Here is an 18,520-nt window from a genome sequence, read left to right on the forward strand (position 1 = left end):
TAGTAAAATGCAAATGGTAATATATTAGATGTATTTTAAAATATTTATGCATATAACATATGTATATAGAGTTCTGTATTAAAGTAATTCCAATAAAAAATAAAATTATCTGGTCAAGTAATTGTGCTAATAGGTTTAAGATACGGACAATGATTTCCAGGAAAATATTTTACAAATATACTTAACATCCAAACTCTCGGTACAACAAGTAACTGAAGCAACAAACGTCACCGTAAACTCCCAAACCAGACATAGGAAGCCTTCTGAATTTACATCGGAAATCACTCCCTCACAGAATATAGCGATCATGGAAGACAAACAAAAGGAGAACCATGGAGGAGGGATGTGAAAGGGTTAGAAATCACTGCACTCACGCACATTTAAAGGAACCTTTACAAATCAAAAGACATGCTTCTGTTTTATACCATGGGGAATAAAGACAGAACCAAGAAGCAGAGGGAAAGAATTGGCAGGGGGAATAGGGTAGGGGAGAAAAGACTGGTTAGGCAGATGAACGCAGAAACAGAAAAGAGAGGAAAAAAGGCAGTTAGGAGAACACATACAAACAGGACCTGACTCAAAAAAGACAGAAAGAGAAAGGAGAAGAAAATGACCACATGGATATATGCACAGTACAAAAAATCCATGGGAACTAAATATCTCCCCGCCCAAAAGACATTAACCTTAAACAAGTAACATATACGAGGTGTGAGAATTAAGTTCCTGAACTTGTTGCAATGATGTTGCTAACCTTTTTTGATATCAGAGGGATTATTCACTATGAATTTGTACCAAATGGTCAGTTAACCAAGTTTACTATTTGGAAGTTCTGAAAAGGCTGCAAATCAAAAGACGACCTGAACTTTATGCTAACAATTCATGGCTCTTGCATCACGATAATGCACCAGCTCACATGGCACTGTCTGTGAGGGAGTTTTTAGCCAGTAAACAAATAACTGTATTGGAACACCCTCCCTACTCACCTGATCTGGCCCCCAGTGCCTTCATTTTTTACCCAAAGATAAAGGAAATATTGAGGAAGACATTTTGATGACATTCAGGGCATCAAGGGGAATATGATGACAGCTCTGATGGCCATTCCAGAAAGAGTTCCAAAATTGCTTTGAAGGGTGGACTAGGTGCTGGCATCGGCGCATAGCTTCCCAAGGGGGGTACTTGGAAGGTGACCATAGTGATATTCAGCAATGAGGCATGTAGCACTTTTTCTAGGATGAGTTCGCAAACTTAATTGTCTGAACTTGTGTGTGTGTGTGTGTGTGTGTGTAGTGTGTGTGTGTGTGTATATATATGTGTGTGTATAGAGAGAAGTATATACATATATGTATATATAGAAAGAGAAGTGTATATAAAACTTCTCTTGTACCCTTTCTTCAGTGAAACTGTAAAGATGATCAGAAGTGGTGTGTTTTTGCAGCCACTGGCAAACACAGAGCCAGACCTCTTTTACTGATCCCCACAGGCTGGGTGAAATTAACCTAATGGTTGATCCTGGCCCAAAAATTGTCCACTCCTGCACTTGACAATGAAAAATATTACATTTTCTGCTGCATATCCTTAAAAAAAAAAAGGCTACGAATAATAAGTCCTCTGCAGTTTCTGACATTGCACAAAAGAAAAACCACGAACCATTTCTCCTTTGTACTGACAGGAAGGCATGCCAAAACCGGCACAGACATACTTTGTTTAAATAAATCAGTCTTGCAACTGTCACTTTAACTTGCAATTGGCAAAATATTTTATATCTTGCATATAATAACCTTACATTTTAATTGTGATAAAGTGGGAATCCTTTTCTAACCTGGAATTTTAAAAGTTGTCACTCACTGGGGTAATGAAAAGAGGATATTAATGTACTAGCTTCCTTGAAAATATTTTAACATTTTCATACAATACTATAAAACTTACCTTCGTCCACTTTTAGCTTAGTAGAGTAAATAATATGAAAGTTCTGTGGTTTCTTTTATTTATAAAACAATTCGTTCAAGTCTTACCATGAAGTCGCAAAGTTTTCAATTTCTTTCAAATTCTTTCCTTTGCAGAAATAATGTAGAGAAATCACCTATACAACCCTCTGATTAGAAATCAAATCCAAGATGTTGTTTGATAATGAAATGTTTTATTAAACTTGATACATTTATCATATAAGAATTCTGTGGGGAAAAAATGGGGTATCAAATTATTTTGGATTTAGGTCTCTACATTATAAAGTCTGTCCCCAAAAGATGTCATATCACTGTATCCTGTGGCTGCAAACATACGGATGACCAAAAAGCAGCACCACCTTTTCCTGCTAAGAAAAGCTGCGACTGACTGGCCCATGGTATTACAAGTCCTCCTAGCAAAATAAAAATCCTGATCCCCATCTCTACAGTGTCATCTCGACAGGTGAACTAGATAAGCACCTGGGTCAGCCCTACATCTGTGCTTGGCATGAGGTCCACACAGGATCAGCCTGGGGAAGGCCATCTTCCCCTCAACCGGACAACTCTACTTGAACTATTCCAAGACTCCTTGGAGCGGTGAAACTTCTAGGAAAAAAAAAAAAGAGAGAGAGAGAGGAAAAGGTCTGAATATTGAAAGGAATACACAAATGATCAAACCGAGCTGCCGAGGGTAAGGAGGAAGAAAGTGGAAAACAAACAGCTTTGCAAAATGCCCTCTGCTATGACAAAACTGACCAGTGTTGCTGTAGCTGATGTGGCATTTGTGAAGGCCACCCCTTCTTACCAGGCACGGGCGTCTCTACGAGGTGCTTGTGGTTGGTAAACAGTTCGGTGGAGTCTTGTTCTACTGATCTTTCCTCTAGGTCTGATTCTGGGATTGGAGTACAGCCACCTAGTTGAAAAATACAAACAATATTTTAAGCGATGAGTAGGAAAATCTGCCACTTCACACGGCATCCACAGCTTTTAAAAAAAGTACCAGTTATAAAGATAATAAATGATGTGACAGTGGTCTTTGGGAGCAGACCAAAAAGAATTATCTTAAGTGTCTCTCTTGGGTGAACATACTGGGACTGAGTTATTGCCCTCAAAGACACATTATACCCGTGATCACATGGCAATAGCAGCGTGGTGTAGTCTTTAAGCTTCTCCTTTTTAAAGTCAGAAAGGACCAAACCTACATACAGCATATGTGCTATCCACACGATGAGGACACTTCAGTAGGAATTCCCTTTAATACCAAAGCATCAGAAACTATTAAAAAAAAAAAAAAAAAGCACATTGACAGTAAGAGAAGTAAGCCTCCTGCAGCAGAGAGGAAGGTCGCTGGTGTTCTGAGATGGCAATTATGGAGGTATTTTTTTGGAATTTGATTCTATCCCTGAATCCCAACACTTTACAGCACAGACACAGCACCTCATAATTCAGTAGCAAAGCCACAAACTGCACTGTGGAAGCTTTCAATTCCAAGCCGACTCTAAGGTGACTTGAGGATGCTCTGGCACCACAGCACTTTGGAAACGCTGGGACAGTTGATTTTATCCACCAAACGCTTGGATGGGAAACTCACACGAGAATTTCCCGACTACATCTGCGGCTTGGTTTGACTAATTTGCCACCATTTCCCGACATGTATTAACATGCTGCACACCGGACACTTTTTCCCAAAGCCATTCTTCTTGTTAATGAAGTGTGATTTTTTTTTTTTTTCCTTTTTCGGAGGCTTCTCATAGACTGAGTCCAAAGCCTCGATACTCAAGTTGGGTTTTATGCGTGGTGAGGTTTGTGAAGACAGAAAGGATCAGCGGTACTGATTTGTAAACCACATCTTTCAAATGAGAGGGAAGTGGAAAGATCCCAGGTCTAAAGGAAAATACACCTTACCAGTCATCCCTCCGCATCAACTCTGAAAAAGAAATCGGTGCCGAGGGAAACTTGAAAGAAAAGCATGTCCACACTCATAACATAAGAATTAGCAGTAGCCTCTGAGGTCCCCTGAACAGGAAATGTTAGAATTATCCATCAATGCAATGGAACTCACCCAGCTGTATCTGACAATGATGAGGGCCCCATCCAGAAGAAGAACCGGGCTTACTTTTAATCTCTTTCCCAAGCCTGTAGATCATGGTAACAATAACTATCATTATTAAGTGCTTTCTAAGTGCTAGAAACTCAGCCCGTATTATCTCATTAAGTTCCTAAACACCACACCATGAAACAGATATTATTCTTCTCAATTTAAAGAGAAGCAAACTGAGGTCTCATGAGATTCGGTAACTTGCCAAGGTCACACAGTCCCATGGAGGAAGATGGAACTCACACCCAAGCCTGACAACTTCTAAAGCCCATGTTATCTAACTACTTACAGTGCGGCTCCGAGCTGCATCGTTAGCCAAAGAGATCTCAGGTTTCAGCAGGTTTTGTGTCATCTGGGGATCCACTGAGTATGGCTGCTGGAAGTACTCCTTAAGAGCACTTGTATTTTGAAGGCCAGGGGCAGTCCAAGGTTAGGGGACCTTCAGAGAAGCCCAAGAAATATCACCCTTCTTCTCCTCCTGGACCCTCATACAACTGATAAAAACGAAACAGGCTACGTGGGGTGGAGGAGAGGTACCTCTGTAAGACTAACTAACGACAGAGAGGAGCAGATAGAACGGAAGTGCTCCCTGCAGAACAGAAGAACACTGATCCCAAGGAAGAAGGCCGAAGAATGGCTTAACTTTTCATTGCAGACTCACAAGTCACATGAAGTCATTTCTCCATCCCTGAGGCAAAGGGAGGGGGAAGCAGGGCGAGGCCAGGAACAATGCAGTCCTGTAAGCACCTTCACACACGAGACAACTTCAGAGTGGAGAAGTGTCCCCAGCCGACAGATGGGAAAGGGTGCAATGATCAGGTGGCAACGTCTGCCCTGTGCGCGGACAGAGGCAGGTCTCCACTGACAAATTAGTGTCTACCTTGTATTCCAGCTGACTCAATATTGGGGCAAGACAAAAGGATGAAGACTTACAAAAACACTTCCTAGTTCCTCAATCACATGGGCACAAGAGAAAAAGTCAGGGGCTGTAACTATCAACAACTTAGGTCATTTTCTCTCTTCTCCTTGGCACAAAAATTCTTGCGCTGTCCTAAGCACAGAGAGATGACGAGCTTCTCAAATCCCACTGCAGGCTGACCAGTCACTTGCCCTGGGAATCTCACCCCCGTTTCTTTGGATGTCTCCCTGCAGCCAGACTGATCAAGCACAGGCTCGGAGTGCCCGCCACGTGGAAGGAGCAGTAGGATGTGGGATCTGGATCTTGACTAACGGGAAATGGAGAAGGGGAGGGGCTAGGCAGAGAATGCCCCTCCTGTCCCTCTCCCGGGGTCAACTCCGAATTAACTGTTACTTTTTTTTCCAGTCTCCAGGAAAGTGCTGTGTGCTGAGTGGATGTAGCTGCCGGGTCTGTTCACGGCTCTTGAAGAGAGTGGTCAGTGGTACTGCTTTGTCTTACTTCACATACCTCCTTGACTCGCTTCCCTTTTCCTTCATCCTCTCTTCCCTGAATTTGCCAGGTAAATGCCATTACTTTAATCCTTGCCTCAGACTCTGTTTTCTTGCAAAAATCACTGGTACTGGAAATAGTTCCAAAAAGCAGGCCTTCAAGGTGGAATTTTGAAGTTGGACTGCCCACCGTGTAAGAAACGGGCTCCATGGCTGGGGGAAACCAGAATGGGAATAACCCCTATTATGCAATTGCTTAAGCTTTACCCATGGTTAACTGGCGTGATGTGTACGTAGAGGTCAAGCCTGGGAGATGAAGCAGCTCTGGCACAGAAACATTTATAATTATAAGGGTTCCAGAGTATGAAGGCTACTTCTGATGACTAGATAGCTTGCAAAAAGAACATGACAAATTCAGTGCAGTTAACGGGCAAGGAAAGGCAAATCGAGAAAGTCAGAAGGTCCCTTTGGCCTTGTAGTTTAAGTGAGCTCATGGGACCAGCAGCTCCAGGTATCACCGAGGAGCTTGTTGAAATACAATCTCAGGCCCCACCCACACCTACTGAATTAGATTCTGCTAAGAAGGACAGATGAGTGCATCTGATGAGACTTTTGCTAGGAAAAAAATATTTGTTAAAAATGTCAGCGTTAACAGTAAAAGGAGAGAAATAAAATGTAAACCTTCCAAACTAACAGAGACCTTCTGAAGCCCATCTGTGGAAACGGAGCCTGGGTTCTACAGACGCTGGATGAAGTCCCCTTGGTTTAGAGCCCATCCCATCAAAGCAGAAGGGGGAAAAAAAACAGAGCTGGATGAAATCATCCAAACACACGTCACATGTGCAACACATCCGAGCCAACAGGCAGAAACAAGCGAAAGCCAGGGACTTCCTGATCTGGAAAGCATAGTATATGGACCTACTGTGTGCTAGGCACTCAGGGCATCAGCTCATGCACTCCTCAAACAACCCTGTAAGGAAGGGGTCATTGGCCTCATTTTACAACTGTAAAGGCACTGATATTAGTTTGTGGTTCTCTCTTCTGCTGCCTCTCCCTCATTTCCTCTCGCCCCAAAGTTTCCCTGGGCCATTTTGTGCTTCCTTGCCTCAGAAATTTGTAATGGGGCCAAATCAAAAGTAGCCTGAAAATACTTTCCTTTCGAGCTTTGGTTTTCTGCAGCCTGAGCTCACTGAAGAATGGAACTATCTCTGGGGAGCAAGGTAAGCACTGGTATGCTGGTAAATGTGTAACCAGCTGGCTCTCCAGGGGAAAAGAAGCCCCTCTGTAGCGTTGGCCCATTTCTTTCTTTCTTTCTTTTTTTAATTTATTGGGGTGACAATTGTTAGTGAAATTACATAGATTTCAGGTGTACAATTCTGTAATACATCATCTATAAATCCCATTGTGTTTTCACCACCCAGAGTCAGTTCTCCTTCCATCACCATATATTTGATCCCCCTTACCCTCATCTCCCACCCCCCACCCCCCTTACCTTCTAGTAACCACTAAACTATTGTCTGTGTCTATGAGTTTTTGTTTCTCATTTGTTTGTCTTGTTCTTTTGTTGTTTTCAGTTTTATATACCACATATCAGTGAAATCATATGGTTCTCTGCTTTTTCTGTCTGACTTATTTCGCTTAGCATTATACTCTCAAGATCCATCCATGTTGTCACAAATGGTCCTATTTCATCTTTTCTTACTGCCAAATAGTATTCCATTGTGTATATATATCACAACTTCTTTATCCATTCATCTATCGAAGGACATTTTGGTTGTTTCCACGTCTTGGCCACCATAAACAAAGCTGCAATGAACATTGGAGCACACGTGTCTTTATGTATAAATGTTTTCAGATTTTTTGGGTAGATACCCAGGAGAGGGATTGCTGGGTCATATGGTAATTGTATTCGTAATTTTTTGAGGAACCTCCACACTGCCTTCCATAACGGCTGCACCAGTCTGCATTCCCACCAACGGTATATGAGGGTTCCTTTTTCTCCACAGCCTCTCCAACACTTGTTACGATTTGTCTTGTTGATGATAGCGTTGGCCCATTTCTATGCTGTAAATATACCCATCATGGCCAATTTCAAGCAACCAGCATGACGCCACCGAAAGTGGAGCTTGGCAGAAATGTGCACAGCGTCAACACTTGCACCGTACAGAGTCTGTAGACATAAGTAACAGTGAAATGGAGTAAAATAATGAGTAAAGAGTTTTGAGGCATATTACCTTTGTTCATAATACAATTTATTTGGCTATAAGTTTAGGTAGTTTAATTTTTGATAATGGCTGGATTTATCAACTGAATTTATCAACAGAATTCCTAAAATTCAACAGTTGGCTCTCAGGGCTAGTGCAAGCCAGCTCCTGCATGGAAGGTGGGTATGGTGGGGGTGGGGGGGCTTAATGTTATGTTTTCAAGCCTCAAGTCAAACTGGGGCTCAGCATTTACAAGTCAAGTGACCCTCTTGACCAAGTTATTTCACTTGAATGAGGCTCAGTCTCCTTATCGGCAAAACAGACTATGGCCACCCTACTTTATAAGGGAAATAGTGATGAGTGTGTATAAACGTCTGGCACATTGAAAAACACAATTAAGTTCTGACAATTTTCAGGTCAAAGTCAGGAACACTAAAAGAAGAGTAGAGTACGAGGCTCACTCAGGCGGATGCACCCCGGGGGCCAAAGACACAGTGCTGCAGCCAAAAAGAAAGTGCCAGAAACCACAACATGTGGCCTCCTCTGAAGGCCTACTCTCATTGAATCATGTCCTCTCTGATATCTTCCCTGCAACTTGATCTGCTGAGTTCTAATATTCGATTCTACCCCAGGTGAACCCTGGTGGCCCAGCTTACCTGCCTCACTAGCTACTTCGTGACTCTAATAGCCCAAACCAGGGGTTGGCCAGATAGCAGGTATTTCTTAAGCTGTGAGGGCCGTCTGGTCTCCGGTGCAACCACTCCTTTTTGCCATTGTAGTGCAAAAGCAGCCATAGACAATTGGTAAACATGAATGGGCATTAGTTGTGTTCCAATAAAACTTTATTCACTAAAATAGGCAGTAGGCCCACATATGGCCCATGGCAGTGGTTTGCCAAGTAGTTGGTCCCCTGGCCTAATTCAAGGTTCACAGAAAGCTACTCTTCACACAGTATTCTAATTCTAAAGGTTCCTAGAGATATTTAACACTAACAGATCATCTTACAGAATAATGATGATGATGATGATGATGATGATGATGATGAAGAGTAGTATTTGTTTAGAAGCATATTGTTTGTCCTACTGCTACAAATTCTCTCTCCCAGGAAGCCATCCAGAATAACACACGACATTAGTTGTCATGTCTCCTTTGGCTCTTCTTGGTTGTGACAGTTTCTCAGACGCCCCTCATGTTGGATGGAATCTGTCTGGTGTTTTTCTCATGATTAGATTGGGGGAAAACGAAGATTCCTTTTCATAACTTCTTAGGGTTTCCAATACTTAGGATTGTCTCTAGGTCTTTATCTTTTCTTCTGTGCACAGTGACCGGAGAGGCCACGGCTGGGGAAGGCCAACAGCATGGCTCGGCTTAGCCTGTGCAGTTCCCCGGGGGACCAGGCTGGAGCGAGCTGTCGGACCCAGGGCAGGGTATCCGTTGTCCCATCTGTAAAAATGCTCTGAATGAGGCCTGTCGTGAGGATTACGTGAGACCATGTGTCCCAGCACACTGCTTAGCGTGTCTGCCTTCCATTAATGTTCTTCATATCGATGCACTTTCTGCACCATTTCTTGGGAATCAAAGAACTTGAGCTTTTAGTTCAACCACCTTCACTTAATAGGTACCAAAACAGAGGCTCCAAGAGGGTAGCGAATGCCCCCACTGTCCCAGAGATAGTTCTTGGCTCTCCTGATTCCTAACCATCAGTCTTCTCAAGAACACCTCTTTTGCCAGAAAGACCTCAATGGATTCGCTTGTGAGTTGGCTGTACTAACTGGTACTTCCTTTCAATGATACAGAAACTCCAGAAGGTTGGCAAGCTATTCTTTAGAACTTTGATGATTTATTCTCTTCCAACAGTGACCTCTGCAATCAACTGGGTATGTGGGTACAAATGCTCCATTTCTTCAGGAAAGAGAAAATCTTTTCTTCTCTTTTCTTCATATATTTAAAAGGAATGAAACAAGGACACACTTTGAGAATCAGAAATGACTACAGACCCTGCTCTAACTTGCCAACCAAAGAATCTTCTGTTCACATGCCTGACTGAATTGCCACTAAGAATTAAAAACAGCAGAAACCTCAAAAATATACACCAGTGACATTTTTCTTTTAATCAAGATTTACTTGATGGATAAAGTGTTTTTTGAGGTTAACATTCAGATTTCATTTCAAAGGTTTATAACTCATGTGAAGTGTGGGGAATGGGTGCTTTGAAAAGAATATTTCACTATCTCAAATACAAAGAAATTCCCTAAGAGACTATGAGTTGTTAAAAAATTCTCTGTAAATATATTCATTTGGAAAAGTTTTATTCTCTCTCTCTCTCTCTCCACACACACATGCACACAGACATACAGACATGTATTAAGAGTTTTCCTGATAATTCTCCTCACTCTGTTCATTTTTCTCATTTTTTTAAATACATTTTTTTCCTAGCCCAAGGAGAATGTAAGCTATAGAAAGCCAAGCATCCTACTGCATGTTCGTGTAGCAGTTTTAACTGAGTATTTAGAAACTTTTTGGCAAAATGGAAGAATGGGAGGAAGGGGAGTAAGTTGCAGACAGAGGGTGACAGAAGATGAAGAGGAAACAGGGAGAGAAATGGGAAATCACCAACATATTCTACTTTCCCGTGTGTACACTTCTATGTAAAATATTTGGGGTGACTTACTGAAGGTGAAGATGATAAAACATCAAAGGACAAAAAGACATTAGCAGTCAGAAAAATGTAATGCAGGATAGGAGGTATAGCTAGGAAGAGCTGTGGATAAAACAGAGACAAGAACTTATACAAAGGCTACAGCAGAGATAAAAAGCAGAACGCTCTGGCGGAAAAGTGGGCTGCACTTCCCCTGATCAATCATCCACAAACCTCTTCTTCCAAACTGGACTTCAGATCAAAGGGCATAGTCTGTCCCATATCTGCACTTAACATTTCCTTAAGAACACACCATAATGGTAAAGCTATGTTTGTTGGGATTTTTTAAATGAATGACGTGTGTGTGTGTGTGTGTGTGTGTGTGTGTGTTCAGAACTAAAGGACCATTTCGGAGAGCCAACATTTCTGTGAAATTGGGTTTACAAAGGTGCCTACTGAGCAGATGCTTTCCTGAAAAACACACATGTGTGAGAGTGTTAATAAATACAACAGGCACAGACCTCATTCAAGCACATCTTGGAAACAAAGCCCTCGAGAATATGCCACTGAATGTGTCCTTACCATAGCATGGTGAAGCACGCTGATATCATAGGACAACGCTGCTCCTCGCGAGGAGGAACTGGACGGCATACGTCCATATCTTTCTCTCTCCACTTCCATCCTACCCTTTACTTTGTTGTAATGTGGAGGCATTCCACCCTTAACCAGGTACAATTTTACAGTTTCAAACCTCAACAAAGAGAAGAAAATGCCTTTCTATATAGCCTTAGGTATCCAGTTCCAACATACAGTATTTGTTTCTCTACGTTCCTTTTAAGCCCATCGTATGACTATTCTTCTCCCTGCATTTGCACATGCCATGCTGGCCACGCTGACAGTAGCTCATCTTCCGGCAGCAGAGCGGCTAATGGTTAACCACAGAGCGGCAGGTGAAGGTCACTGTGATGTGCGTCCAACATGACGCCGCATGGCATGTTTAGGAGTTCAACTCCGCTGCCTAACAACCAACTTTGATCCCCCCACCCACGGTGAGAACTTAAAATGTGTTCAAGACTAAGCATGTACCTATGTTTGAAAATATTTCCATTTCACACCTCACAGCAGAGACCAAGTGTGTGAATAAAAGGGAGTCTAATATATTTTAAGAGGTCTAGCATGTGTCTCAACAAGTTTTAAAATCCCCATAAAGGCTGAATACTAAGTCCCGTGGGGTGTAAGGGCTCCAGTCAGAGAGTCTGGATTTAAGGGAGCAGGGTGCTGCTGGCATTAAGATGTTTCCACAACTTGCATAATGATAGGTGTCCAAGTGTTCTTTCACCTGGACCACCGCTTCGAATTTAGGTCCACTTGGTCCAGAGGATTAAGAAATACAGGAACACAGCCATTCTCATCCATCGATAATTATGTAAACAGAATGTAGCAAGCAGAAAAGGAGTCTTATTTACAAAAAAGCAAGCGCAGTCCATAAATCCGACAGATTGGAATGGATCCAGGGTAAGAATTTCTCCAGATGTCAGTCTGTAAACAGGGCTTCATAAAGTGAATTCCCCAATTAATTGTTGGCAAGAGTGATCTCCACACTATGTTAGTGCACTATGACCTCTACCATATGTAGGTGAATTATTGTCTGGCCCTGTGGTAATCGGTTATGATATAACACAACTTGGGGGAAAGAAGTTGAGGTCAGCACCACTTCTTCGGATATAGAGAGAAGGTGCTATGAAATTACTGCTCAGGAACTCGGGGTTTCATTCACTGAAGGAAATGAGAACTATCTATTTGTGTTAACATCTGGTTTTCTAACGCATCTAGTTCTTAACCTGGAGCACTTGGAAAGACACACACCAAGGAAGAACATAAACATGGAACTTAAAAGAAAAAAAAAAAACAATAACAAAATACTGCTCACTATTTTGTTAAGGTCTCCCATCACAATGTTTTCCCACATGTTAACGAGGCCGTTAACTCCTCCAAACAGTAATACAAAAGTATTACCCAGCCATTGTGAGAAGGTGGGGGCGAAGAGAAAGTTAATATTTGCTTTTCATTGCCAGTTGACCAATTTCTAGGGCACGCTGCAACAAAACGCAACATGGATTGTCTTTCAGCTAGATCTCTTCTATACTGATAAATACAGTGTCTTCTTGTTCAAAACAGAAGGTTCTGCGGTTTTTAATTTCCACTCTGTTTCTAAATTCTAAGGAAACCCAATGTACAGCGGGAAAGAGACATAATTTTAAGACATTTCCTTTTCAAATACTTTCCTCTCCTAATTCCCTCTTCAGAGACCAACTCTCTCTCAAAAGTACACACATACAAATAAAACATTATAGCTACACTTGAGAAAGAGAGAAGCCAATAGTTCTGCAATAATAATTTCTTAAAAAATGAAATGAAATAGTAAGAGCGTAACTCGCCTTTGCCTGGACACCACATAATAAGCAAGCCAGTGTTTGTCACAACCTCCCTCCCGCATCAGGGGCGATTAGTTCCCCAATGATTCTCGCAACATTTCTTCAAATGTTGGTTATGGAGTTTCTTTCCATAACCCAATGAAAAGCCACAATCTTAACCAAATTACGTTGTTTTTCATAATGAGTGTCTAGGTGGTGATTATGAAACTGGGAGTTCAGCTGGGTCACTCCGGTTATAAACAGTTTGAGGGAACAGAGGAATAACCCAGTGGCTAAGGAGAATGCCTGGTTCAGCCTATGCTTCCGCGTATGATGAAGAACCCGAATAAATACTCAGGACTCGTTCCAAAGCACCTCTATTATCTAGTGATATATTTCTAGACTAGCACATAAAACAATGTCATATTTTACACATGATGGTACTTTGCTTATTGATCGTGAAAAGGGACATCCTGAAAGGAGGCGTGGCCTGGCAAATATAACTGTCTCGGATAAAGTCACGTACGTCTGGGCCTTGGTTTTCTTACCTCTAAAATGCAGACAATATAGCATTTACTTTATGAGACATGAAGATTAAATTTGGTAATGCTAGTAATATGGTTATCACACAGCCTGGCACAGGGTAAGTCCCCAGTAAACGTTAGCTATTATTTTCAGTACTAACCCCCAACATACGTTAGTCATTACGGTTACAGCCAATTACACATGAAACTGCAAGCCATGAGGACAGCATAAATTTAAATTTGACACTAAAAAAAATGCTCAGGTAACAACTGAGGATGGGGTGAGCAGACTAGCGGTGGAATGTTTCCAGCTGGACCCAGTGGCCAAAGCCAACGCTGTCCGTGAGGCATTGAAATACTTCACTTGAAAACAGGGCCCACATTCATCTTAAGATGAAATCACTGCCGATCTACTGTCATAGACAGCCACTCTTCTGAGATCACAAGAAGAATTTTTAAAGGGCTCAAATGACCACGATGATGATGGGACTGGGCGGGGGTCACAATCACACTCATTGTCTTCTATTTACGAGCAGAGCCATTACTACTGAGAAACGCAAACCCACAAGATAACAGGACACACATGGATAAAACGTTAAGATAAAAGGGTAAAACAGTGGTAGGTTTGCTTTCTCATGGGAAACTGCAATGGCCAGCAGATGAACCTTAAAAGAGGAAGTCTGCTGACCCAGTGTTACCAAACAGAGAAGGCAGCCAAGGCGCGGAGGAAGAAAGCAGTGTATTTAAATGGATGCCTTGAAGGAAGCAAACACCAATTATTTTTATACGACTTTAATTCTCCCAGTGAATACTTTATGGGTGTTGGCAAGTCCTTCTGGAAAAGGAAGGGATTATTAGTGTTCAGAGGCAACTGCTCACCAGCACTCTAAGAAATAACGCGTAACAAAGAGTCATTTAGTTCATACCTCATCTCTAATGATATAGAAATTTTAAAGATCCTTTAAAAATAGTAAAGCATTATGGTCACATATACAGTCCTTTTCTATTTTGGTTTCCAGATGGTTCTATCGCCTGCGTGACAAACAAATAAGCTTCCCACAGCAAAAATAAACACATAGAGGGAAGCAGTGAAATTTTTTTTTCTCTTATGGAAAGAGTAGGTGCTTAATATATACTTGTTGATTTGAAAAGGAATTTATGAAACTTGAGGAAATATAGTCTTTAAAAAAGTTATCTTTGAAGAACGTTCTACCACATTTTTCCAGGATTGTGGGCTGGTGACAGCCTATTAAAGTACAAGCTAGTAAATCTGGGGAAATGCCCAATCAGTTCCTATATGCTACCTTGTTTCTCAAAGAGCTTAACCCATCCACTCTAGCAAATTCTCATGTGATGTGAAATGCTGGCTAACATCTTCATCTTAACATTCTCCAGGGGCTTCAACAGCATGGATTCTGGGGCTAGATTGTCAGAATTTTAATCCCAGCCCCACCATTATTAGTCATTGTTTCTTTAAACTAGTTACTTAATCTTTCTCTGCCTCAGTTCCCTTATTTGTTAAATGCAGATAACTTTATCTAGCTCATAGGGGAATTATAAAGATTAAATGAGTTAATTTATGTAAAGCATTTCAAATAGTGCCTGGCTCATGGTAAGTGATATGTAAGTGTTATAATAGTACTACTTTTATTATCATCATTTTGCCTTATTTTGCTAACATGTCCTCACCTAAGCCTGAGATTCTCATGTAAGATGAAGAGAAGGAGGGTGGTGAATTTTTAAGACGGCAGAGAGCGGCAGCTATAGCTGTCTGACCTCCAGGAAAATGAACTATTGTGTTAGCTAGTCAAGAAACACCTTAATTGGTTGTCCGGTGTGGCAAAAATAAAGGTGGCCAATAGGGAATAACAGCTTGGTAGGGAAAGAACAAAGATTGGGGTATGTATCAATAATAAAAAACAACAATAAATATCCAATCAGGAATCATTTACTATCTCGACCCCAGTTTCCTATATTTTCCTTTGTTTCTTTGCTCCTCATGGCAGCAAAACTTCTCCAAAGAGTTGTCTGCATTTGCTAGTTTCAGTTCTCTTCCTTTCCTTTCTCTCATATACCTTCCCAGTCTAGCCTTTGCCCCTACCACGCCATGGAAGTTGCTTTTGTCAAAGATCACTGATGTCCTCCATTTTGCTACATCTAATGGATAATTCTCAGCCCTCCACTTAGTTGACCCATTACCAGCATTTGACACAGCTAATCATTCCACCTTCTTTGAAACTCTTTCTTCACCTGACTTCTGAGATTTCCTCTTACTGCACTGTACGCTCCTTCTCAGTATCCTTTCCTGGTTCCTCCTGTTCTCCCAAACCACCTAAAACTTAGAATATCCAGCACTCAGTCTTGATCCTCATCTCTTTTCTAAACATACTCCCTTAGTGACCTTATCCAGTCTCATGGCTTAAATAACATGCTCATGTTGACAACTCCTAATTTTATAATTCCTGCCCAGATTTCTTTTCTGAACTTCAACTCATACATCCAACTACTTACTCAATATCTCCACTTGGATATCTAACAGCATCTCAAATTCAACATGTCCCGAACTGCACTCCTGATCTTCCCCACCCTGTTCCTCCCTCCAGCCTTTCTCATCTAAACTCCATCCTTCCAGTGGCTTGGGCCAAAACTCTAGGGGTCGTTCTGGACTCTCTTCTTCCTCTCACACATCATGGCCACTCTGTTGGGAAAGTCTGTTGTCTCTACATTTAAAATATATCCAGAATCAGACCAGTTCTCTCCACCTTCGCCACTACTACCACTTTGGTGTAACTCACCATTGTCTCTTACCCCAAGTATTGCTAAATTACTCACCTGAGTAATCTTCAAACTGCCCACTTCTGTCTTTGAACCTCCTACAGACTTTTCTCAATGGAGAAGTCAGGGATCCTTTTAAAATGTAAGAGCATATCACTCCTCAGTTCAAAACTGTCCTCCCCATTTCACCCAGAGAAGAATCAAAAGTCTGCCAAAAAGCTGCGTGTGATCTGACCCCTGTGACCTCATCTGCTACCATGGGAACATGGCAGGCCCATTCTCTTTACCTGGAACACTTATAACTCTGATCTCTACGTGGGTAAATCTCTCACCTTCTTCAAGTCTTTGTTCATAAGTTGCCTTCTCAACAACCCAATTTAAAATTATAATCTTGTGACTGTCTCCTTTCCAACATTCCTTTTCTTTTCCCATACTACTTATCACCTTTTAACACTAACACTTACTGTTTTCTAAAACACTATATAGTTTACCTATTTATTGTGCTATTGTTTACTGTCTCCCCCTGATAGAATAAAGGCTCCAAATTTGCACGGATCTTTGCTTTGTTTGCTGCTGTACCCCAAGCCCTAGAGTAGTGCCTGGCACACAGTAGGCACAAATAGTTACTTGTTGAGTTGAATGAACAAATTTAGGCTAAAAGATTAGGACGAAGCAATGGAAACCAAAGTTCATTCTATTTTTCACATAATATTACCTACCTTTTCCACTGGGAGGTTGGAAAGTAATTACAGCAGAATGTAGTAGAGAACTCTTATTGCTATGGCCCAACATGCCTGGTTGCTCCGGGAACCAAAAAAGGCTTCACAAAGAGCCTTGCTTTAGCTGATATACATTGATATACATCTTTAAGAAATGAATCTTACTGGATGATAACACATTGAGAATCTGTGAGACTGAGTAGGTGCAACAACAAAATGTCCAGCCCAGAAAAGAAATAAGATCCTAGTAGTAATTTTTGTAGGAGCTAAAGTTAAAAAGAAGTAACAGAGCACTTGTTATTCTAGTTCTTGATAAAAATTATTTGTGGATGAAGGAACTGCAAAGGAAGGTACAAAGACATCTGCCTGCTTGGGAAAATTCTCAAAACGAATGAAAAAGGATCCATCTTATTTCCACTGGGGCATCACGTTATGGCCTGGAACAGTTTATTTTTCCCAGGCTACTTCAAATCTAAACGTGTTTTTAAAAGCAAGCCCAATGAAAGATTAGATAAACAACTGGACAATCTTTTTTACACTCTGGTAACATAAACATTTCGAATTCCTCCCTAACTTTTTACTAGCATAAATCTCTAATTCCAGAAAAGGTGAACTATCCTCAAAGTTTAACTTTACTTTGAATTATTCACATTTACCTCCATTTCCATCTTACACATCTTTTGGCAATAAAAAGCCAGGTTTCATCCAAACTGTGGTACTATGACTCTCTTCCAATTGTTAAAACAACTTGGACTAGCCCGAGCTCTGCTTCCTTTGAAGACAGAACACAACAAACCCTCCCAACAGTTTCTTTTCTCTTCTTTCTGTTAGGACATATGAAGCTGTCTGTGTACAATTATGCTATGAAAACAATTTTTAAAATGGTGTCAAACACAGAAAAGACAGGTTGAAGTAGTTGGTAAGGCAAGAAAACATGAGGGAGAGGAGAGCTCTTTCTGAGTGAGGAAGTGGGTCACAGAGTAAGGCCTCACTGGGCCAAGTTGCTCTGTGGGAATGCCACAGAGAAAGAAAGGATGGAAGGGAGAGAATGGATGAGACCAAAAGGTGTGAAAATATAGAGGTGCAACCCACACATCAGAAGGTTTAGGTATAAAGGAGGTGATAGGGAGAGAAGAGAAAACTCTAGGCTGACAGAGTTTTGCATCACATTCCACAGTTTGGGAAACAGTCCCACTTGACCTTGGTCCTACGACAACTCTGAATGGTAGAGCAGGTAAAATCTGTACCCCGCACCCTAGGAAAAGCACCCACCCAGCGCATGGGAAAATCACTTAATACTTCTGAGTCGTCTCTATCTCCTTATTTGCAAAATGGAAATACTATCTTCCTAACAAATGACTGTGAGGAGTAAATGAGATGTGATAGAAGGCATCAGAGACCAAGTCACGGTCAAGAATTGGCAGTTATACTAAGTAACACAAAGACTGACGGACCCAAGGTCAGACAAGGAGCCATGACCCTGTCAGGAGAAGAACCTGGGTGCCCTGTGCCATGGGCATTTTCCACCAAAGCACATGGCAGTAAAGAGAGAAAGACAGAGGTAGAAACGGAGGCGGCTCTTAGGAAGTACAGGCAGACAAGGTGGAAAAGGGAAGTACAGTGCGGATGATGAAAAATCCCGACTGTGGGCTCTGACGGGGGAAAACCTAGACGCAATGTTTGTATTAGAACATGAAAAGGAAGCCCACGGTACATGGTGGGCAAGAGCAGGGGCTTATTTAGGACAGTTGAATAACTGCATTCGTACCGTTTCTGAGTACCGATGTGCTAGCCACAG

At 41.6% G+C, this 18,520-nt stretch overlaps 1 protein-coding gene across 3 annotated transcripts in view; it reads right to left on the reverse strand.

Annotated features, from left to right (window-relative positions):
• Positions 1–1,681: 1,681 nt before the first annotated feature.
• The window catches only part of BBS9 (Bardet-Biedl syndrome 9), a 364,058-nt gene continuing 347,219 nt past the window's right edge, over positions 1,682–18,520 (reverse strand). The window contains exons 23-24 of one of the 3 annotated variants that reach the window (XM_033088825.1): positions 2,749–2,856; positions 1,682–2,549 (exon numbers count right to left, since the gene is read on the reverse strand). In XM_033088825.1, the coding sequence (XP_032944716.1) occupies positions 2,518–2,549; positions 2,749–2,856 (140 nt within the window). In that variant the 3' untranslated portion in view covers positions 1,682–2,517. The remainder of the gene's footprint in view (positions 2,550–2,748; positions 2,857–18,520) is intronic. The other 2 variants (XM_033088826.1, XM_033088827.1) reach the window with 2 other exon arrangements.

Source organism: Rhinolophus ferrumequinum, chromosome 20 (assembly GCF_004115265.2).
Source record: "Rhinolophus ferrumequinum isolate MPI-CBG mRhiFer1 chromosome 20, mRhiFer1_v1.p, whole genome shotgun sequence".
Classification (NCBI taxonomy): domain Eukaryota; kingdom Metazoa; phylum Chordata; class Mammalia; order Chiroptera; family Rhinolophidae; genus Rhinolophus; species Rhinolophus ferrumequinum.